The 24,276-nt window shown below is 43.2% G+C and overlaps 1 protein-coding gene across 3 annotated transcripts in view; it reads left to right on the top strand.

Annotated features, from left to right (window-relative positions):
• DNAH10 (dynein axonemal heavy chain 10) overlaps positions 1 to 24,276 on the top strand; it is a 148,158-nt gene that overhangs the window by 47,873 nt on the left and 76,009 nt on the right. For all 3 annotated transcript variants that reach the window (XM_060118805.1, XM_060118803.1, XM_060118804.1), the window contains 13 exons: positions 2,119 to 2,595; positions 2,694 to 2,852; positions 5,820 to 5,936; positions 6,020 to 6,122; positions 6,934 to 7,112; positions 9,527 to 9,738; positions 10,763 to 10,916; positions 13,548 to 13,781; positions 15,502 to 15,624; positions 17,616 to 17,849; positions 18,456 to 18,679; positions 22,295 to 22,564; positions 22,711 to 22,894. In XM_060118805.1, coding sequence (XP_059974788.1) covers positions 2,119 to 2,595; positions 2,694 to 2,852; positions 5,820 to 5,936; positions 6,020 to 6,122; positions 6,934 to 7,112; positions 9,527 to 9,738; positions 10,763 to 10,916; positions 13,548 to 13,781; positions 15,502 to 15,624; positions 17,616 to 17,849; positions 18,456 to 18,679; positions 22,295 to 22,564; positions 22,711 to 22,894 — 2,670 coding nt within the window. The remainder of the gene's footprint in view (positions 1 to 2,118; positions 2,596 to 2,693; positions 2,853 to 5,819; positions 5,937 to 6,019; positions 6,123 to 6,933; positions 7,113 to 9,526; positions 9,739 to 10,762; positions 10,917 to 13,547; positions 13,782 to 15,501; positions 15,625 to 17,615; positions 17,850 to 18,455; positions 18,680 to 22,294; positions 22,565 to 22,710; positions 22,895 to 24,276) is intronic.

Here is a 24,276-nt window from a genome sequence, read left to right as displayed (position 1 = left end):
TATGGGATCCTCCCAGACCGGGGCACGAACCCGTATCCCCTGCATCGGCAGGCGGACTCTCAACCACTTGCGCCACCAGGGAGGCCCTGACCTTTCCTTATTTACTTGCTCGTTCATGCTTTGACTAGCTCATGCCACTAGAATGCAAGTTCCACAACACCATGAACTTTGTGTGTCTGTTCACTCTGGAGCCCCCAGCACCTCACACAGCGCCTAGCACATAATTGGCACTCAGTCAGTGCTTGTCAAATGACTGTCAGTTGGCAAATAACCCAAAGTTTACGTCTTACCAACACTGGGAAAATAGGGCCTTTTTGTGGATAAGAGGTGTCACACCCCCTCAAGACACTAATATCTTTCTTTTCACTTGGTTTGTTCAGAAAGTCAGGCATTTAAAAAAATTTTTTTAATTATTTAATTTATTTATTTTTGGCTGCATTGGGTCTTCATTGCTGTGCGCGGGCTTTTCTCTAGTTGCAGCGAGCGGGGGCTACTCTTCATTGCGGTGTGTGGGCTTCTCATTGGGGTGGCTTCTGTTGTTGCAGAGCACGGCCTCTAGGCGTGCGGGCTTCCATAGTTGTGGCATGTGGGCTGAGTAGTTGTGGCTCGCGGGCTCTAGAGCGCAGGCTCAGTAGTTGTGGCCCACAGGCTTAGTTGTTCTGTGGCATGTGGGATCTTCCCAGACTAGGGCTCGAACCCGTGTCCCCTGCATTGGCAGGCAGATTCTTAACCACTGCACCACCAGGGAAGCCCTCAGGCATGTTTTTTAGCATAAAACTAAGTGTAGATATTACAAATAGTGAATTTCATTTCACCGTACTTGGAAATTAATGAATAAATTGCACATGTTTTATAATCTATGCAAATAGGTCATTTATTAAACCTCGGTCATATAAATTCTCTTAACTTTTAGGTGTTACATTACCAAGTCTTTGAACAGGAAAACAAAACAATTTCCAAGGGGTAAATAAATAGGAAAGACTCTTTGTGAAACATCATGGATATTAATCATAGTTTTTCATGCCAGTTTATTCCCACCCCCGCCATAGATGGGTTTGAGGCTTTGTGGTGAAGACTGTTATTTTATCTTCATAAATGCTTTCTTTTATTTATTTTTATTATATTTTTATCAATGCTTTGTTTTAAATGAAAAGAGTTTTTACCTATCCTCTTGGAAAGTGGTGGAAATGCCTTTCATTAACAAAAATCTCTGCAAATAAACACTTATGGCGAGGTGACATAAGTTGGCTTGACTGCACTATTTGAGCTTCAGGATTCATATTTCATGACTGAAAACAATGAGCAAACGTTTTAAACTAGGATCGAATTACCTCATCTATTAAGTGGAAATGATAATACAATCCATGTTCTAGAGTGGGTTGGGAGAATTAAATGGCATAAATGTAGAGCCCTTAGCACAGTACTTGGCAATTAGCTCTAAATAAACGTTAGCGATCAGTTTTGGTATTAGTATTACAGTGAGCAGTAGAATTAGTAATTGTTGTTATTCCCATTCTACAGGTGGCCAGACTACGGTTCAGAGATGTTATGTATAACCACCCATAGTTTGCTTGAAAGAAGAGGGGCTCTTGACTATACAGCAGGGAGATGTCCAATGACAGATGTTTTCTGGGACACTGGAAACTAATGTTGTTTTATACATCCGAACTTGGCTGTGCTCAAGCACATGTCTGTTGATTGGCTGGCTGTTGCCTGGGGAGCCTTGGTCCTCCTGGGCCTCCATCATCACGTAGGCTAGCTGAAGCTCGTGCATCTGGTGGCTGCAAGGTTCCAAGAGCATGAGAGTAGAAGCTGCTGGGCTGCTTGAGCCCCGGGCTTGGACCTTGCATAATGCCGCTTCCCCTATCTGTTGGTCAAATCACAGGCTAGCCCAGAGCGGGGAAAATAGGCACTCCTGATAGACCCTTTTGTCAACAGACAGAATCTCTTGATAGGAGGAACAAAGGATTGTGGTGATTTTTTGCAACCTAGCACAGCTTATCAATAATAAAGTGATATCCCTTACTAGCAAGACTTATTACTGAACGTGATATGTACATAGGAAGCAAAATAGATACTAAAGGACTGTCTTTTTTCCCCCAATTCTTATTTTGCCAGAATTTTGTTCGCTGGATGAATGGCAGCTGCATAGAATGCCCCCCTCAGAAGGGAGAGGAAGAAGAACTGGTTACAATCAACTTTTACAATGATATTTCTCAGAACCCTCAGATAATTGAGCAGGCTGTTATGATCCCCCAAAACGTCCACAGGATTCTGATCAATCTTATGAAGTACCTGCAGAAATGGAAGCGGTACCGACCGCTCTGGAAACTGGACAAAGCCATCGTGGTGGAGAAGTTTGCTGCCAAGAAGCCCCCTTGTGTTGCCTATGACGAGAAGTTGCAGTTCTATTCCAGGGTCGCCTCTGAAGTGATGCATCACCCCTTGATCAAGGATGAGCACTGCATCCGCCTCCAGCTTGGACCCCTGGTGAACACCATACAGGAAAATGCCAAGTCCTGGGTGGTTTCACTTGGGAAGCTCCTTAATGAGTCAGCCAGAGAGGAGCTCCATAATCTGCATGAAGAGACAGAGGTAGTGGGGCCCCGGGTTTCATGATCGTCAGGGCTTCATTCAGTGCTGTATTTTTTCCCCTATGCTTATTCAGTGTCCCTTTGAACTCTATTTTATAGTTCCTGACCAAAAACCTGAAGAAGAGCCCTAGTACCCTTGAAGATCTCAAGTTTGTCCTTGCAACAATCGCAGAAATTAGAAGTAAATCTTTAGTGATGGAACTAAGATACCGGGATGTCCAGGAGAGGTACCGCACGATGGCCGTGTACAGTCTCTTTGTAAGTGAACTCTTTCCTTTTCTCCCTTCCTTCCTTCCTCCCTCCCTCCCTCCCTCCCTCTCTTCCTTCCTTCCTTGGTGTGTTTTTGTTTTTATTTATTTATTTATTTGGCTGCACTGTGAGGCATGTGGGATCTTAGTTCCCTGACCAGGGATCGAACCTGTGCTTCCTGCAGTGGAAGCATGTAGTCCTAACCACTGGACTGCCAGGGAAGTTCCTATTTTATTTTATTTTTAAAAAACACAACAGGATTATATTTTAATACACAACCAAAATACAAAACACCATATTAAATTGATGGCAGTAAAATATGGTATTTCATTTGTATTGCATGACGAATGGTTAACATCCTTAGTCATAAATGAGTTCTTACAAACCAGTAACAAAGACACTGATATACCAAGGGAAATGGAAAAAAAATGGAAGAAAATGAAATAACACAAGTGACTAGTAAGGATTAAGCATCTATGAAGATGACTGAGCTGAACAATAACAGAAGAAAAACAATTTCTTTGGGCTTCCCTGGTGACGCAGTGGTTGAGAATCTGCCTGCCAATGCAGGGGACACGGGTTCGAGCCCTGGTCTGGGAAGATCCCACGTGCCGCGGAGTGGCTAAGCCTGTGAGCCACAGTTACTGAGCCTGCGCGTCTGGAGCCTGTGCTCCACAACAAGAGAGGCCACGATAGTGAGAGGCCCGCGCACCGTGATGAAGAGTGGCCCCCGCTTGCCACAACTAGAGAAAGCCCTCTCACAGAAACAAAGACCCAACACAGCCATAAAAATAAATAAAATTAAAAAAAAAAGAGTTCTTTGAAAAAAAAAAAAGAAAAGCAATTTCTTTGTAATATCATATTACCAAAGATTAAAAATCTAACATTTATACAGTTTTAGGAAACAGACCCACATAAACACTGGGGGACAAGATTGATGAGGTCCCATCTATATATTAATAGTAGGGGAAATCTAGTTTGAACTCAAACTATAAATTTTGGATAGCCTTAGTCCTAGCAGTTCCAATTCACTGGAATTACTTCAACAAATTAGTTGGATAAATTTACAGTTTATGTATAAACCATGTTTACTGCATAGAAAATTTGTAGTATATAGACCCACCAAAAATGACTTGCATATTAATTTGTTTCTCAATACACCCAAAAGGATAGGCACAAAATTTCTTTAATAGTTGTTTTTATTTTATTTTAAGTGAACTCTTCTCTGAAAATTTTTATGGTTGGGTTGAATTCTAAGGCCCTTTTCAGAAAGACTTCTCAAATATATACAATAAAGTCAATTGTTTATGACTTTAAGTAATAAAATTTAAATGTAAAGCATGGTTATTTAGAAAAATGACAACTTAGAGATTATTTCTTGATCTTGCATGGATCAAATAGTGTTTTTTGTAGACTGGTCTGTAACTGCACACTGTTTTGGCTTTTCCACTTTCCTTCTTTCTTTCTTTTTTTTTTTTGCAGTACACAGGCCTCTCACTGCTGTGGCCTCTCCCGTTGCGGAGCACAGGCTCCGGACATGCAGGCTCAGCAGCCATGGCTCACGGCTAGCCGCTTCGCGGCATGTGGGATCTTCCTGGACCGGGGCACAAACCCGTGTCCCCTGCATCGGCAGGTGGACTCTCAACCGCTGCGCCACCAGGGAAGCTCCTCTTTCTTTTTTTTTTTTTTTGATGTTAATTTTCTTTTATAAATAAATGGCTGTTGCAAAAATGATTAGGGGGAAGAAGAGAGATAAGACGATAAAAGAAACTGGTAGAAGATAATAATTCAATTGTCTTTATTTAGGGTTGTTAAATGTGTGTTTCAAAGACCTTTAGAAAGTCTGTGGATGAGTTTGAGGGTGTCTGGGATCTCCTTGAAATTGTATGCAAAATTTTGCATGCCCTGCGTCACATAATACCTAGAAAAGAATCCACTGGAAAAACAAAGTAGAAGGGAGAAACAAAGAGCTGTTATAAGCCTGAATTTGCATAAAATTTGTATTTCAGCATTTACATTGCTTGAGTGCTTTAATCACCTTCACTGAGCATTAGCCTTGGCTGAAAGCTAGAGATCCTCTCATCAGAAAATGCACAGTAGTGGCGATCATTTTTTAGTGTACAGAAATAACTAATCCCTATGTTGTGCACCTGGAATTAACATAGTATTGTCAATTATACTTCAATAAAAAAATAATAAAAATGAAAAAAGAGAAACTTTTCCTTAAAAACTATCTGTTTACCCCGAGATACAGTTTATATAACCAGGGCAGGTTATTTACCCTGTAATTACATGTTTTCAGAATAATAAATTAGTTCCCTAGCATCCTCCAAAGGTAAAAAGAAAAATGCACAATATGCAAAATTTATATTTTTATAATTAAAATAAAGTCAAAATTTTCAGTTCTGTCTTTTGTTTTCTTTATCAAGTAACATTATTTAGAATTCTATGTCTTAGAACTCCATTACCGTCTGCTTATACTGTCTGTGTATCTCTTGGTTTCCTTCAAGTCACTTGTATCCTTATCGTCCTATTATTTCTGATTGAGTTCTGGACATCATATATGACAAATTGTAGGGAGAATTGGAGGCTCCAGATGATGTTATGTTTCATCATAGGAGGTATGTTTTTGCTTATGACAACACAGCTGGGTGTGTTAACAGGTCAAGATAACCTTATTTTAATCAGAGATGAGGTTGGTTTGAAGCTCGATTTTACTTTATGAAGGGTTTATCTCTCTAGGTTATTTCTCTCTTTCTGCCTATGTCATCTATCTCTTTTAAAAAATTATTGTCTCCTGATTTTATTTTTATTATAACTATCTAATTTGTATAATTCAACCAGCATTTGTTCAAATGACCTAGCCTGCCATTACGCAGAAGCAGAAGTCCTGGAAAGCAGAAGCTTTGACCAGAAATTTCATTTCCAAACGGCTGATCATTTATTGTTTTTTCTTTCTTTTTTTTTTTTTTTTAGCCTTCCGATGCAGAGAAAGAACTGGTTGACAAGATTGAGAGCATGTGGTCAAATCTGTTTAATGATGCATTGAGTGTGGAGCATTCTCTGGGAGGTATAAAGAGAACGTTCACAGAGGTACCTTGAAACGCTTCACTTTCCGAGTAAAGATGTTGAAAAATATCCAGTGGGCTAAACTAACGCAACCCTGCTTTTCTCAGGTCACTCGAGGTGAAATATTAAACTACAGACAGCAGATAGAGGACTTTGCAAGACGTTTTTATCATGAAGGCCCTGGTTCTGTTGGTGATGATCTTGATAGAGGTAAGCGTACTCACGTTGGTCTTACTGAGGCATTTGAATGTGTTTTGCTTAAGAATTTTATGGGAAGATGGGATGGAGCAGTGGTGTGTAACCGTGCCTGTACCCTGGGTTCCTCTGGGGAATCTCTAAAAACCACTTCTGCCTGGGCACCAAGTCCACAGAGTTGATTCCACTGGTCTGGAGAGTGATCTGAGCTTTTTTAAAAGCTCCCATGGGGATTCTAATCTGCAGGCCAAGCTGAGACCACTTAGAGCGAGAACGCTCAGGAGACAGAACTTTCTAACTGGAGGAGCTTGCACATGTAACTGGCCCTCTGGTTTTAGTTAGAATGATAACAAGATAAAGTCTGGTCATTCTAAATTTGTCTTCCCAGTTGGCTTCTATGGATGAGATGATAGTTTTGCATATTGTTCATGATTTCTTATTCAATTTTGTATACCTTAAAATTGTATGTATTCAAAACAAACTTATTTATAAAACAGAAACAGACTCACAGACTTCAAAAACGAACGTACGGTTACCAAAGGGGAAAGTTAGAGGGGGGAGGGATAAATTAGAAATTTGGGATTATACACACTACTATATACAAAATAGATAATCAAGGACCTACTGTATAGCACAGGGAACTCTACTCAATACTCTGTAATAACCTATATGGGAAAAGAATCTGAAAAAGAATAGATATATGTATAACTGAATCACTTTGCTGTGCACTGAAACGAACACAACGTTGTAAATCAACTATACTCCAATATGAAATAAAAATTAAATTAAAAAATTGTATGCATTCATTTATCTGCTTATTTACTAGGAGTAGACCTTTTAGCCACTTTTGAAAAAGAGCTGATGAGACACGAAAAGAACCGTCAGGAGTTGGCTAATGCTGAGAAACTTTTTGATCTTCCAATTACCGTGTACCCAGAGCTGCTAAAAGTGCAGAAGGAAATGAGCGGGCTGAAGACCATTTATGAGCTCTACGAAGGACTAAAGGTAGGCGTCCACCCACAGACGGGGTCTCGCTGGAGGGAATGCAACTCAGCGGACTTTGAGGCCACAATCATGCGGAGCCTGGGGCAGATTTCGTAGAAACTCTCACTTTGGCTCTTGGGAGGAGGGCGTGGAGAGTGACTGCTAATGAGTACGGGTTTTCCATTTGGGGTGTGGAGAGAGCTCTGGAACCCGACGGAGGTGAGGCTGCCCAGCACTGTGAATGTCCTGGTTGCCAGTGTACGTGTTCCTGGCAGAAAGCAGGTCAGTGGTTGACTAGGGGTGGGGTGGAAGGAGAAGGGTGGGGGGGGGCGATGACAGAGAGGCAGGAGGAGGCCATCGAGGGTGATGGAGACGGATATGTTCCTTATCTCTACTGAGGTGATGGTATCATGGTCTGCGCACATGTCAAAACTCACCCAGCTGTACACTTGTCATATGTGCAGCTTATTGTGCACCCGTGAACCCTCCATAAAGCTTAGGAAAAACAGAGAGAAAGGGAAGAGAGGCATTAGAAAGGCCTAGTGTAGATGACTCTTCCAGTGAGTCTTGTTACGGAGGGAAGCAGGGATGAGGAGTGATGGGTGGAGGGGACGTGGGGTCGGGATACATTTCTTTTAAGGTGGGAGAAATTACAACGTGGGTTTGTATACTGATAGGAGTGATCCAGTAAGGAGGGGACGCAGGTAATAGGAGGGAAAAGGGAGTCTTCATGTCTGGTGTCCTTGAGTACGTGGGAAAGGGATGGGATCAAGAGGTGGCCTCACATAAGAGGCAGACTCATCGACCGTCTTATGGGGAAGACAGGGCCTACGCACAGAGATGCTTCTAGCGGGAGATGTTGAACGTTCTGTTCTGATCGCCTCCGCTTCCCCAGGGTTGCGCACAGCAAGGTCATCAGCAGAGGGGACCGTGGGTGAGGATGCTGGCTGGTTGAGGATGGTGGAGTGGGGGTGAGATGACCCTCTAGAAGAATGGGGAGCAAGAGGGCCAAGGAGATGCGGGGTGACCGATGGTGCCCACACGGTCCTGGATTTCGACTGAGGCCATGGGCGAGGTTGAGTTTTGAGCAATCGTGGTTGGCTGCCTGGGTGTAGGTGTTGGGTCCTGATAAACGTGGGGTTGTGGGCCTAACCATAGTTGTGGTTTTAGCAAATGCGCTCAGTGGAGAGAGTGTCAGGCAAAGGCATGGAGGGTGGATGAAGGAAAGGCATTATTATAATGACTGGTTGGTTGTATATTTAGGGGTAGAAACTCCAAGAAGTACTTAATTTCATTATGATTTCTTTCTAATTTGTTTCTCATTAAATTTTTGCAAAAAGGAGGTAATGAATCATGGGAGTCATCTCAAAATAATCCAAAAAACGGTTGGAGCTTTTAATATCTTCCTAGAAGGCAAGAAAAGAAGAGAAACGAAAAAATGTAAATACATCATATGTAGTGCCATTTACACTTTAAAGAATTATCATACACGGGACTTCCCTGGTGGTCCAGTGGTAAAGAATCCGCCTTCCAATGCAGGGGACGTGGGTCATATCCCTGGTTGGGGAACTAGGTTCCCACATGCCGCAGGGCAACTAAGCCCGTGCGCCACAACTACTGAGCTCACGCACCTCAACTAGAGAGCCCACGCGCCACAACTAGAGAGAGAAAAAACCCCGCGCACAGAACTAGAGAGAAGCCTGTGCCCCGCAACGAAAAGCCCAAGCGCCTGCACATCACAATGAAAGATCCCGCATGCCTCAACAAAGATCCTGCGCGCCGCAACTAAGACCCGACTCAGCCAAAAATATATATATATATATCATACACGTATTTCATCAATTAACATAATTTCCTGTCAAATACATTTCATGACTCAAGCAACTCTGTCAAGCCTGGATGTCACAGGTTGCAAATGCCAACTCTACAAGATGGTAAATTTTACACGAGATGGTACTGTTTACATTAAATCTCAGGGAGGTGGAACACAAAGTCTTTTCTTTATGATAACCAAGCAGGATTATCTAAATTGTAGGTATTTTGTAACCTTAGCTTCTTTTATCAGAAAAGGACAGCACCTGAATGAAGTACACATTTAAGACCCAAGTGACTTCCTGATTTAAAAGTACCTGTTTCTGATATCCTGCTTCCTCCTTTTCCCTGAAGGAGAGGAAGACATGTTTTTGGATCCTACACATCCTCGGATACAGCATTATTTTTGTGAGGGCTTAAAAAAGTTGGAATGTTCTGTTTGTGTTTTAGAGCCTTGGAATCGATCTTTCTTTTGTGAATTTGAGGTTGTTTTGGGGAGATGGGTGATGATATTTGGAGAGAAGTGAGCATAACCAAGGGTTAAGAATGCCCTCTCCCGGTCAAGCCACCTTCGAGTTTCCAAAGGGGTCTTGTTGATGGGACTATTTCTTACCCATTTCCAGGTTGCAAAGGAAGAATGGTCTCAGACACTCTGGGTCAACCTGAATGTTCAGTTTCTCCAGGAAGGAATTGAAAGTTTTCTCAGGTCCCTCAGAAAGCTGCCCCGGCAGGTCCGAAATTTATCAGTGGCCTACCATTTGGAAGCAAAAATGAAGGCGTTCAAAGACTCGATTCCTTTACTTCTTGACTTGAAGCACGAGGCTTTAAGAGACAGGTTTGTGGGAGGAGCTTTTACTTTAAAATATGTCTTTGCTTAGCTCTGATGATGAAGGACAAGATTCCAACAGCAACACAGGGCTAGAAATATGCAAGTAATATTTCTATAATATCACTTCTATGTAAAGTTTCTATTAAATTATCAACCACAAGGATTCTCCTGTATCAACTCCTGCACTAGACCTGGGACTAGAGAGAGAAAAAACGGTAGATTCTCCTTTCTGACCATCTCTGTGCACAACAAAAATCAGTGATTCTACAATTACTGCTTGTATGCTGGGTACCTGGCATTCTGCCAGTCCAGCGCCATGTTTAGCTGCCTTATTGCATTCATCCCATATACATGGGACCATAATAGTGGGCAAATGTGAACCTTCAGAGGAGGCCAGGTTGGGTCAAGAGCAGTGCTGCTTGGTGCTGTGTCTGTCCTGTTCCCCCTTCTTAAATTTATCACTCTGCGTTTTTTTTTCATAGTGCTCGAAACAGTGTGCATTTATTTAATTTATAGATTTGTTTTATCGGTCACTGACTGTCTCCCCAAGTCGCTGGTAGTGTTCCCCAGGGCAGGGGCCTCGCCTCCGAGTCCCTCTGAATCCCCAGCGGCCAGCCCACTGCCTGCACAGAGTTAGTGCTTGCTGAATGTATATCCAACACACGAGTGCTCATAATTTGCACCAGGGTCTCAGACAGGCTGAGTGATCCAAGAGAGGTCAGGATCACCCATCCAGAGACTATGCAGAAGCAGTTACCAACAAACGAAAAGTTGTGTATTTTCTTAGGTGGTAGTGAAGACTAGCCATCTAAGAAAATACCTTCTAGATGTTGTTTCCTGGGTTTAATTCCGGCAGCCAGTGGGATCTTGGAAAACTTTGGACGGATAATTCCAGTGATGTACTCGTATTTCCAAAGTCCATGACAAGAAGTGTTTATAATGGGATTTTATCCTGTGGTTAAAGAGGGAATAATTGAATCCGTCACTAAACTCAGTAGACAGAAAGATTTTAATGTGGATGCACCTTTAGGCATTGGAAAGAGCTTATGGAGAAAACAGGCGTGATGTTTGAAGTGACTGAAACATTCACCTTGGAAAACATGTTTGCTATGGAGCTTCACACACACACAGATGTCCTCAACGAGATCGTCACGTCGGCCATCAGGGAGATAGCCCTTGAGAAGGTAGGACTGTTTTTAGTTGTAAAACGGTACAGAAAAAAAGATAATTTTTTTTTTTAAATTCAGAGAGAAGACCCGTTTGCTCTGATACCTGTTATGTTTGAGCAAGAAAGAATGATCTGTTCTAGAAATAGAATTTCTGCCCCAGTTAAATGTTTTAGTTCTTAATTATAGTTTCACGCTTATTTATTAAAGAAATAATGGGTGGGGGCTTCCCTGGTGGCACAGTGGTTGAGAATCTGCCTGCCGATGCAGGGGACATGGGTTTCAGCCCTGGTCTGGGAAGATCCCACATGCCGCGGAGCAACTAGGCCCGTGAGCCACAGCTACTGAGCCTGTGCATCTGGAGCCTGTGCTCCACAACAAGAGAGGCCACAATAGTGAGAGGCCTGCACACCGCGATGAAGAGGGGCCCCCACTTGCTGCAACTAGAGAAAGCCCTCGCACAGAAACGAAGACCCAACACAGCCAAAAATAAATAAACAAACAAATAAATATTTTTAAAAAAAGAAAAAAGAAATAATGGGTGTTCCAGGTAGAAAGCTGAGAAAATAAACAAATCATTCATAATTCTACCACCTGAAGATAAATTATCTTTATTACTTTTAATTATTTTTATTTTTTTATTATTATTTTAAAAAAATAATTTTTTGGCTGGGTGGGCTCTTAGTTGCGGCATTCGGGATCTTTTTTTTTTTTTTTTTTTTTTGCGGTATGCGGGCCTCTCACTGTTGTGGCCTCCCCCGTTGCGGAGCACAGGCTCCGGACGCGCAGGCTCCGGACGCGCAGGCTCAGCGGCCATGGCTCACGGGCCCAGCCGCTCTGCGGCATATGGGATCCTCCCAGACCGGGGCACGAACCCGTATCCCCTGCATCGGCAGGCGGACTCTCAACCACTTGCGCCACCAGGGAGGCCCTCGGGATCTTTAGTTGTGGCATGTGTGCTCTTAGTTGCAGCATGCATGTGGGATCTAGTTCCCTGACCAGGGGTCGAACCCGGGCCCCCCACATTGGGAGCATGGAGTCTTAACCCCTGGACCAACAAGGAGGTCCCTGAAGATAAATTATTAACATTTTAGGGTGTATCCTTTAACACTTTATTTATTTTTTTTTTTTAACAAACTTTTAAAATTTTTATTTAATTTATTTATTTTTGGCTGCATTGGGTCTTCATTGCTGCACGCGGGCTTCCTCTAGTTGCAGCAAGCGAGGGCTACTCTTCGTTGCGGTCGCGGGCTTCTCATTGCTGTGGCTTCTCTTGTTGCGGAGCACGGGCTCTAGGCGCACGGGCTTTAGTAGTTGTGGCATGCTGGCCTCAGCAGTTGTGGCTTGTGGGCTCCAGAATGCAGGCTCAGTAGCTGTGCACACGGGCTTAGTTGCTCCACGGCAGATGGGATCCTCCTGGACCAGGGATTGAACCTGTGTCCCCTGCATTGGCAGGAAGATTCTTAACCTCTGCTGCCACCAGGGAAGTCCCTCCTTTAACACTTTAAAATGCATATACAGGGCTTCCCTGGTGGCACAGTGGTTGAGAGTCTGCCTGCCGATGCAGGGGACACGGGTTCGTGCCCCGGTCCGGGAAGATCCCACATGCCGCGGAGTGGCTGGGCCCGTGAGCCATGGCTGCTGAGCCTGCGTGTCCGGAGCCTGTGCTCTGCAATGGGAGAGGCCACAGCAGTGAGAGGCCCGTATACCGCCAAAAAAAAAAAAATGCATATACAGGGAATTCCCTGGTGGTACAGTGGTTAGGGCTCTGCGCTTCCACTGCAGGGGGCCTGGGTTTGATCCCTGGTCAGGGAACTAAGATCCCGCATGCCGCAGCGTGGGACAACCCCCCCCAAAATGCCTATACACGTGTATACACATATGTACACATATAACATATCCATGGATACACATACACACAGATGTATAAAATACATATACATGCACATCCACATACATGAGTAGTATGCCCATATACATACATGCCCACACATATATACACATAACATGCACCTATATACATGTACATAAATACATATGTATCACACATACATATATGCACATGTATACACAGATGCAATATACACATGCACATACATATACCCATAATATACATACATACATATGCACACATATACACCACCTATACACACACATACTTTTATATACACATATGCATAAATATTGACAAGGTGTTTTTGAAAATGTCATAAAAATAGGCATATTAATTTGTAATTTGATTTTCTTGCTTAACAGTAGAGTAAACAGAGGGGCAGGATCTCATGAGGATGTAGACTGGAGGCAGATTACAGAATTTAGACCCTGGTTCTGGCACTCAGTAGCTGAGTGAACGTGGCAAGCCGACCCCTCTCTGAGCCCCAGTTCCCGCCTCTGTAAAGTGTGGGTAATGATCATCCCTCCCTCACTGAGGTACTTTGAGGACTAAGGAGATTGTGAATGGCACATGCTTACCAGCGCAAGTGCTTGGTAAGTGATGACTAGGATTACCAGAATCTCTGTTTGTTGAGAACACTGACTGGAACTCTGGGTTTGAGTTGATCCATGGCAAACTCAGGAAGTCGCTGTTGGGTTGGGGTTCTATTTTTTCAGTCCTTGTGCCTGAATCATTCTTTTCATATTCCTGACCAGGCTGTGAAGGAAATCCTGGACACATGGGAAAATATGAAATTTACCGTGGTCAAGTATTACAAAGGCACCCAGGAGCGAGGCTACATCTTGGGGTCTGTTGATGATATTATCCAGTGCCTGGATGACAACACTTTCAACCTGCAAAGCATCTCAGGAAGCAGATTTGTGGGGCCTTTTCTGCAGACTGTTCACAAATGGGAGAAAACGCTTTCTCTAATAGGGGAAGTCATTGAGGTGAGAAAGAAGACACACAAAAGATGGAAAGGCACCGATTCATAGCAGGAAGGAAACTTTGTATGAGAATATTTTGTGCTCAGAAACTGATGATCCTCTTTCATACTTTTTCTGTCTTTGATTTATTTTGGGGGGAGGGATGATTAGAAGCACCAATCTGAGTTTTTATTTCAATGAATGCATTTTTAATTTCCACAACTCCTAATCAGTGCTCTTTCATATGTCCTTATTCTTGTTTAATACTGTCCTGTTCTTGTTGCAAGAATGCTTTCACCTCTTGTATCACATTGAAGAATTTAAACATATTTAAAGCCCTTTTCTGATTTTCTTCTACTTTTTATTTTCTTAGGACAGAATCCACCCCCACCACTTTTTTTTTTTTTGGTGACTCTCTTTCATGGTAGGGTTTTTTTCTCTGTGTGATTTTGATTTTTCTTATATTAGGGGCTTTAGGGCTTTCTTGCTTTGGGTCCAGACCTCTGTGAGCAACCCAGGCTCATTTCACCAGTTTTGTGTGGCTGCCTTGTTTTCTTCCTCAGACCGTAGGCAAGTGCCTTATACTTGCTACACCCTGAGCTTGGGGTGGGATGAAGCCAGGCCTGCTTCACTGGCTAGGAGTGTGGTCATGCATGGGCTTCCGTCACTTGCTTTTTTAAATTTGTTTTTTGTCTATTACTTAAACTTTTTTTAAAACTCTTAATTTATTTTTAAAAATTGAAGTATAGTTGATTTACAATGCTGTGCTGATTTTCTATTACTTTTTATTAGTGGCATCTGTTAGCCTGGATATAATACTGCTTTTTTTCTTTGTTAGGACAAAATGTTTTTAATTGACATGAAATTTATGTAACATACAATTACCCGTTTTACAGTCCACAATTCAGTGGCATTTAGTCCATTCACAATGTTTTGCAACCACCACCTCTATCTAGTTCCAGAACATTTTCATCATCTCTAAAGAAATTCCCATACCCGTTAAACAGCAATTACTCCCTACTTCCCCTCCCTCCAGCCTCTGACAACCATCAGTCTATTTTCTGTCTCTGTGAATTTACCTATTGTAGGTATTTCATATAAAGGCAATCATAGTATGTGGCCTTTGTGTCTGGCTTCTTTCACTTAGCGTCATATTTTCAAGGTTCATCTATGTTGTAGAATGTGTCAGTGCTTCATTCTTTTTTGTGGCTGAATCGTATTCCATTGTGTGGATGGACCACATTTTGTGTATCCCATTCACCTGTTGATGGACATTTGGGTTGTTTCCACCTTTTGGTTAATGAAATAGTGCTTCTGTAAGTGTTGGTGTACAACTACTTTTTGAGTCCCTGTTTTCAGTTCTTCTGGGTCTATGCCTAGGAGTGGAATTGTGGGCCACGTAGTATTTGGATCAGTTTTTGCCTGGGCTTCTGCACAGTTTGTCCTTTGGGTCATGGGGCTCCAACCCCTGCTCACAACTAGAAGCTTCCTCCCTGTCCCAGGCTGGGGTGGAGAGTTTTCTTTTGCTTTTGAGTGTAGCTGTGTATTTTAGAATATTTAGCTATGCTTCCTCTATCATTCCTATATATTTGGAAAGGAGTGTATGCACTCACTGTGCCCTCTTGCCTGGAAAGTCTTTCGACCTGAGTTGGTTTAAATCTGTCCTGTGTTAAGGTGGGATTTTGCCATACACACCCCGAGGTACCTGGGAACCTGTGTTGATGATAACATTGTGCATTTACAGGTTTGGATGTTGGTTCAGAGAAAATGGATGTATCTGGAAAGCATCTTTATCGGTGGAGATATCAGATCACAACTTCCAGATGAAGGAAAGAAGTTTGACAACATCAATAGAGTATTTAAAAGGGCAAGTGACTGGCTTCTATTTTAGTCTTGAAAGAAGAACAGTGATTTGAGATACTTTTACTTACGTATTTGCATGTAGTATTTTGTGTATTAGTAGCTTCTCAATTTTTTCTATCATTGTATATGAACTTGATCTCTTCAGTAAAAATTTCTGTTTGATCTTAAGCTACTGGCCTATGACACTAGAAGGTTTTCATATTTATTTTTTATTATAAAAATAGTACTTGTGGGAATTCCCTGGTGGTCCAGTGGCTAGGGCTCCACGCTTCAACTTCAGGGAGTGTGGTTTCGATCCCTGGTCTGGGAACTAAGATCCCACATGACTCATGGCAAAAAAAAAAAAGAAAAAATAGTACTTCTGTAAAAAGCTTGGGAAAATGTAGAAAAGCAGGGAAAAATGTATCTTCCATAGTTCCATCACCTTTAATACATATTTCTTTCATCTTTTTTCTATGTATATGGGTTAAAACACACTAATAAAGATATTTTATATAATCCTATCTTACAATTTTCTCTTAATATTATAAGAAACATAGTTTATATTATGAAACTATCTGAGAAAATGTTTTAATGCCTTTATGTGTTCTGGTGAGTGGCTTGACATTAATTTAGTTGATTATTGTCTAGTAACTGGACATCTTATTTGAAGCGAAATTCTTTGCTTTCATAAATAATTTGCAGTTTGTGTCTAAAGTTTTTTCCATATTTAGGGTATCTTACGATAGACTGTTTACGAGTAAATTACCCATGAAAGACTATGCTCATTTTAAAGTCCTTCCAGAAAGGGTGGTACCAGTGGTCACTGCTGCTAGTCGTTAGTGGGGGAAGAATTTTCACCCAGCCCACCTGACCTCAAAGCCCAGGTACTTTGCTACTCAGTGTTGCTGTTGTATTCTCCAGTTACAGGCAGCCAGCTCACGTTTTGGATCTCTTTTGTCCATTAGAGTTTATGATTTTTTTTCTTATCCATCTGCATAAGCTTTTTTTTAAACTTAAAAAAATTATGCAACAGATACCTATTCATTATAGAAGGACTTAGACATCATTAAAAAAGCAAAAAAAAGAAAGAAAGGAAAAAATAGCTATAATCTCACGCCCAAGATAACCATTACAATAGTTCAACATGTATCTTTCCAGAATTTGTTAATTCCTATGTAAACATATCAATAAATATGTAATTATTCTATGAAATAGGATCATTCTTATCAGTATGAACTTTTTAAAATTTAACAGCCTCATCATATATTTCAATAAGTAAACATCTAAATTGTCACAGCAAATTTTGACCTAATTCCCTCTCATTGGACATTTAGGCTATTTCCTTTTCTTTCTTTTCCTTTCTTATCATTATGTTTTTGCCATTATATAGAGTAGGGAATATTCAGGTGCATACAAATTGCTCAGAGTGAAACTGCTGGCTTTATTCATCCAGCAAATGCTGATGGAGGGTCTGCTGTGTGCAGACACTGTTGTAGGCACTTGGGGAAACACTGAACAAAAGACACAAAGATCTCTATGCAGGGCAGCTGACCTTCTAGCGGGAAGATGGAAAAAAAAAATAAACATCGGAATTAAGTAAGTTATGTATATATAGTACGTTAGAAAGTACTTATTTATTTTGAATTTTTAAAATAGATATTTATTTGTTTATTTATTTAGCTGCGCTGGGTCTTAGTTGTGGCACGTGGGATGTTTGTTGCCACATGTGGGATTTTAGTTGCGGCACGTGGGATCTAGTTGCCTGACCAGGGGTTGAACCCCGGGCCCCCTGCATCGGGAGAGTGGAGTTTTAGCCACTGGACCACCAGGGAAGTCCCTGAAGGTGCTTATTTAAACACTTAACAGTTTTTGCCAATTTGGCCTCCCTGAAGGTGGGGGTTCTGGTTTGTCGGGTTTGCTCTGTTGTGCCTGGACCCTGGCAAATGCCCACCCGGGACAGGAGCCGGGCTCCTGCTTCCCTGGCTTGACAGCTGTCCTCTTGACTTTGTCCAGATCATGGGCGAGACCTTGAAAGACCCTGTGATCAAGAGATGCTGTGAGGCCCCGAACCGCCTCAGAGAGCTGCAGAACATCAGCGAGGGCCTGGAGAAGTGCCAGAAGAGCCTGAACGACTACTTGGATTCCAAGAGGAACGCCTTCCCCAGGTTCTTCTTCATTTCTGATGAGGAGTTGCTCAGCATCCTGGGCAACAGTGACCCCCTCTGCGTCCAGGAGCACATGATCAAGGTCGGCCCCCCAGGGCTCCCAGGGTGTGTCGGGGGTGGGAGTGGGGGGCTGTCCCGTGCATTGTAGGATGTTCAGCAGCATCCCTGGCCTCTACCCAAAAGATGCCAGGAGCATCCCTCTCCAGCTATGACGACCAAAAATGTCTCCAGACGGCACCCAGTGTCCCCTGGGGGCAAAATCCTCCGTGGTGGAGAACCAGTGTTTTCGAGCAATTCCTTTATTCCAAACAAATAAAGCACTAAGGATCAAGTACTTAATGCAATACTTTTCCTTCGATTAATGCTGATTTCAGCTGGTCCGTATATCCAGAGACCTCTCCATATCAGCATATACCCTAGAATCTCAAGTGTGTGTGTTGGGGGGCAGTCTGTCTTCTCTTTCTTTCTTTTTGTTTAATCTACCACCGACCTTTGCATAGTTCAGGATAAGCGAAAGTACCCAATGGACGTTTGTCATGGAATGAATGGACATCTATTTAGCATGGGGTCTCTGATGCTGTTGCTGGCATCCTGGCAGCGCTGATGTGTGATGAGGCACTGCAGGCTGTTCTTTGATTCCAGAACCCAGGGAAGGTATTACAGGGTGGCTTCTCCCACTGTATTGCAGATGTACGACAACATATCACTGCTGAGGTTTAATGACGGGGACAGTGGAGAGAAACTGGTGTCTGCCATGATTTCAGCAGAAGGAGAGGTCATGGAGTTCCGGAAGATCATCCGGGCCGAGGGGCGCGTGGAGGACTGGATGACAGCCATTTTGAATGAAATGCGAAGAACTAACAGGCTAATTACCAAGGAGGCTATCTTTAGATACTGTGAAGACAGAACCAGGTAAGACTGTAAATGTGATTGTGTGTTACTTTATCATATTTATGGTCATAATGGATCCATTTTCAAGGTTTGGGGTAGATCAACGGACATTTCAAATGAGGTTTTCTTTTCCTGCCGTGGCAAAGTAAGCTGATGCATATCTGTCCTGTAAGGATCACCTCATATAGCACGTCTCAAAGTGTGGTCCCCGGACCACCAGCATCAGGGTCCCTGGGAGCCTGTTAGAAATGCATATTCTTGGGCCCCATCCCAAACCTGCCCCAATAGAAATTCTCGAGGGACTTCCCTGGTGGTCCAGTGGGTAAGACTTCATGCTCCCAATGCAGGGGGCCTGGGTTCAATCCCTGATTGGGGAACTAGATCCCATATGCATGCCGCAACTAAGAGTTCACATGCTGCAACCAAGAAGTCCACATGCTGCAGCTAAGATCCCACGTGCTGCAACTAAGACTTGGGTGCAGCCAAAATAAACAAACAAACAAACAAATATTAGAAAAAAAAAGAAATTCTCGGGGTGGGGCCCGGGGATCTGGGTTTTCACAATATCCCAGGGGATTCTGAACTCAGGTGTTCTGAACCTAGTGACCCACCAGAAACCAGGTGTTCATTAAGGTGGATTCTATGTGTAGGTTAATGGGTAAAGTTGTTTCTAAAGTAGTTGATGAATTTCAATCATTCTTTGATTTTTGTGGCCTAGAAGCTTCCAAGCACTGAGCTGAACCATGCCTGGTCCTAGTGGCTAAGAGGGCCGAACTCAAAGCCCGTAAAGCATCTTTGGATAACTTTCCAGGAGAGTTGTATATTTGGCAGGGCCTTTATGCAGACATAAAGTCTTTATCATTATGAGAACACTGTCCTCTTGGTTTCGCTTGCTGCCTTTTTGATTTTGCAAACTGAAAATGTCTGTTTAAATAAATTATTAGAACAGAGCATAATATTTGTCTGATTAGGATCCTGCTTTTTCTTAGGTTCTGCACCATGTAAAAAAATTGGTTTACCTCTTTATGTAATCAGGTGTCCATATATACATACATACATTCAGTGGTGTATTAGTAAACTAGCTCTCTGGGAAGAAAAAAGCTTTGCTGTAGAGCATTTCCCAATACTCAAGCATTAGTAAATACTCCACATGTCTGATTTCAAGAAGGCTAAATGGAGGGAATTCCCTGGCAGTCCAGTGGTTAAGACTCCACCCTTTCACTTCCAAGGGCCTGGGTTCGGTCCCTGGTTAGGGAACTGAGATCCAGCAAGCTGCACGGCATGGCCAAAATTTAAAAAAAAAAAAAAAAAAAAAAAGCTGAATGGAATAATGGTAAGAAGTTTAACACCCCGCTTGCAAAATTCCTGAATATTTGTCAGTTACCTCTCATGAGCTGATAGGAGGTGGCCTTAACCCATCATGGGCTGTATTCATTCATTTTACTAGCGTTTACTGGATTCCTGCTCTGGGCTCATCACTGTGCTTGATGCTGTTTCAAAACCGAACTAGACAGAAACCATTGTCCTTCAGAAGCAGAGATCGCGGAATATCTAAAAATCTCTGCAACGTTCCCAAATCGTATGAATTTTATATCTGCATTTATTCATTTTATTTGCCTCATAACTACTACTTAGCCAGGGTGTTGCTATGTGTGACAACGTGTGTTTGGTGGAAGACAGAGTTAAGAGAATTCAACCTGATTAATTGGGAAATGTCTGAGCCACCCTTTCCTCACCTAAATACCCCTTTGCTAAAGCGAACTTGTCGCTCCTAATGACGGGGGTGAGTCACTGAAATGATAAGATTGATTTACTTGAGCGGACATGTTTCAGCATCACTGAGAGGGAAGGCCCAGCTGTATGTAGCCCCAGAGCACACCCGCTGTCCTGGGATTTGCCAGACACCATCATGTTCATCTTAGCTCTGCCCTGAACCACTTTATTTTCTCTGGTTTTAGTGTTTCCACCTCTCCTGATTTCCTACTTCCCAGGTTTGTTGCCTTTTGCAAGATCCATCTTTGTTCATTTCAGTACCGTCCTCTGGACCTCCATCACCTTTGTTACATCTCTCTTGTGTGTCGGGACCATAACTATACATACTATTTAGGTTTTAGAGGCACCGCACAATTTTAACACAAGACATTAAAGCCAAATACTTTTTATTGTTTTAAATATTCTTTAAAATGTATTTTGCCATTAATTGTCCATCATCAAGATAATGACTCGTGGGCTTCCCTGGTGGCGCAGTGGTTGAGAGTCTGCCTGCCAATGCAGGGGACACAGGTTCTTGCCCCGGTCCGGGAAGATCCCACATGCTGCGGAGTTGGTGCAGCCCACCAACAGTGCAGGAGGGCTCCCTTTGCTCCACACCCTCTCCAGCGTTTATGTCTGTAGACTTTTTGATGATGGCCATTCTGAGCGGTGTGAGGTGGTACCTCACTGCAGTCTTGATTTGCATTTGTCTAGTAATTAGCATTGTTGAGCATCTTTTCATGTGCCTGTTGGCCATCTGTGTGAAAGAAATAGATTCTTTTTTAAATATTTTAATTTTATTGGAGCATAGTTGATTTACAATGTTGTGTCTACACAACATTGTAGTTTTAGTGTGTACAGCAAAGTGATTCAGTTACACATATACATATATTCATTCTTTTTTAGATTCCTTTCTCATATAGGTTATCACAGAATATTGGGTAGAGTTCCCTGAGCTATACAGGAGGTCCTTGTTGGTTATCTGTCTTACATATAGTAGTGTGTGTATGTTCATCCCAAGCTCCTGATTTATCACTCCCCCACAAGTTTCCCATTTGGTAACCATGAGTTTGTTTTCGATATCTATGTCTGCTTCTGTTTTGTAAATAAGTTCATTTGTATCTTTTTAAAAAATTAGATTCCACATATGAGTGCTGTCATGTGATATTTGTCTTTCTCTGTGTGACTTGCTTCGCTTAGTATGATAATCTCTAGGTCCATCCATGTTGCGGCAAATGGCATTATTTCATTCTTTTTATGACTGAGTAATATTCCATTGTAGAAGATGTACCACATATTCTTTGCCCATTCCTCTGTTGATGGACATTTAGGGTGCTTCCATGTCTTGGCTATTGTAAATCGTGCAGCAGTGAACATTGGGGTGCATGTATCCTTTTGGATTATGGTTTTCTCCGGGTATATGTCTAGGAGTGGGATTGCTGGATCATATGGTAGCTCTATTTTAAGTTTTTTTTTTTTTTAACAATTAGCCTTAATCTTTTATTTATTTATTTATTTATTTATATTCCTGTACGCAGGCCTCTCACTGTTGTGGCCTCTCCCGTTGCGGAGCACAGGCTCCTGACGCGCAGGCTCAGCGGCCATGGCTCACGGGCCCAGCCGCTCCGTGGCATGTGGGATCTTCCCGGACCGGGGCACGAACCCGTGTCCCCTGCATCGGCAGGCGGACTCTCAACCACTGCGCCACCAGGGAAGCCCTATTTTAAGTTTTTTAAAGGAAGCTCCATACTGTTCTCCATAGTAGCTGTACCAATTTACAACGGTGTACAGCAGGATTTCCTTTTGAAAGAATTAGATTCTTGACAGGACCGTTTTCGGTCCCAATCCTGGGAAAATCTCGTTGAAGGTGTACTTTTCCCTTAGGGTCGACTGGATGCTCCTGTACCAAGGGATGGTGGTGCTGGCCGCCAGCCAGGTGTGGTGGACCTGGGAGGTGGAAGATGTCTTCCGCAAAGTGCAGCAAGGGGAGAAGCAGGCCATGAAGAACTACGGCCAGAAGATGCACCAGCAGATTGATGAGCTGGTCACTCGGATCACCATGTCCTTAAGCAGAAACGACAGAAAGAAATACAACACCGTCCTCATCATTGACGTACACGCCCGAGATATAGTTGACTCTTTCATACGGGGCAGGTAGGGACCTGCCCAGGGCACTGGCGTCTCGAAACCTGTCTTTTGTCGTCCTCTGGCCTCTCTCAGCATCTCTCCTTCCTCCTCCTTGTCAACCTTCTGCTGCATCTCTTTCTCTCTTCACTTATCCCCCGTTGCTCACCTTCCAGCATTCTCGAGGCCCAGGAGTTCGAATGGGAAAGTCAGCTGCGGTTTTACTGGGACCGAGAACCAGATGAGCTGAACATCCGCCAGTGCACGGGGACCTTCAGCTACGGCTACGAGTACATGGGTTTGAACGGGAGGCTGGTTATCACACCCCTTACGGACCGGATTTACCTGACTCTCACTCAGGTGATTGGCAGCCTGGGTCTCTTGGTGATCGTTCACCTGGGGTTATGTGTTTTTCTCTAAGGGTGACTATGGTAATTGTGCTGGTGTACTGGGTTGACCAGTGTCCCCTACCCTGCCCCAAATTCAGGTCTGCTCGGAAGCTCGGATGTGACCTTATTTAGAAATAGGGTCTTGGCAGATCGAATTAGTTAAGGATTGGGGTGAGAACATCCTGGACTAGGGCCCTAATACCAGTGACTGATGTCCTTGTAAGAAGAGAAGAGAACACAGAGAGACAGAGAAAGTGATGTGAAGATGGAGGCAGAGACGGGAGGTATGCGGCCACAAGCCAGGGACACCTGGGGCCCCCAGAAGCTGCAAGAGGCCAGGAAGGATCCTCCCCTGGAGCCTTTGGAAGGAGTGTGGCCCTACCCACACCTTGATTTCAGACTTTTAGCCTCCAGAACTGTGAAAGAATACATTTCTGTTGTTTTGAGCCAGCCAGTTTGTGGTACTTTGTTACGGCAGCCCCAGCAAGTTAATGCTGAGAGTAAGGGATGTTACACTTTCAAAATCTATAAAAGAGTTTCCATTTGGAATATGACCTACGTGCCACCTTTTGGGATTGGGCTGTTTCAAGTTCAGGTGGCCCCTAAAACCACCCTCCGGTTCAATAGTTTGCTAAAAGGAATGACAGAATTCAGTAAAGCCATTATGGTCATGGTTATGGTTTTCGCAGCAAATGGATACAGATCAAAATCAGCAATAGGAGAAGGTATAGGACTGGGTCCAGGAGATTCCAGCCTTCAGTTTCCTCTCTGATGCAGCTGTCCAGACAGCATCATTTCCTCTGGCAGCTCTGTGTGGCCCCACATGTGAAGTCCTGCCATCCAGGGAAGCCCACCGAGCCTTGGTGGCCAGCGCTTTAACTGGGGGCTTGTCATGCAGAGATGACTGACCCCCTGAATGATTGACCTTAGTCCCCAGACCCTGTGGAAGTTGACCTGATGATACCATGTGGCCCAAGTCTCCCACCGTAAATCACATTGTTAGACTGTCTAGCGTGGCCCAAGGTCCCCAGATAAACAAGGACACCCTTCTCAGGCAGGGCATTCTGAGGGCTTAGAGGTCAGCTCCTAGGATCTAGAGACAAAGGGCCAAACCTTTCTTTGGGCAAAATTAATCCTTCCCTGCACAGATGTCTATGTTTCCATGAGCCTCAGCTCTGGGAACTGCTAGGCATTGTCCTCAGGGTGGGTACAGAGTCCAGCATATTGCAGAGTCCCTGGTGCACTGGTTCCTATATAATGGGGGGCGGGGTGGGCGGTGGTTAGTGGAGGTCAACGGAGAAAGACAGAAAAGAAATGTTAAAACTGGTGACTGTCAGGGACCTCCCTGGCGGT

Source organism: Mesoplodon densirostris, chromosome 15 (genome assembly GCF_025265405.1).
Source record: "Mesoplodon densirostris isolate mMesDen1 chromosome 15, mMesDen1 primary haplotype, whole genome shotgun sequence".
Classification (NCBI taxonomy): domain Eukaryota; kingdom Metazoa; phylum Chordata; class Mammalia; order Artiodactyla; family Ziphiidae; genus Mesoplodon; species Mesoplodon densirostris.
This window is presented reverse-complemented; position numbering and strand designations above follow the sequence as displayed.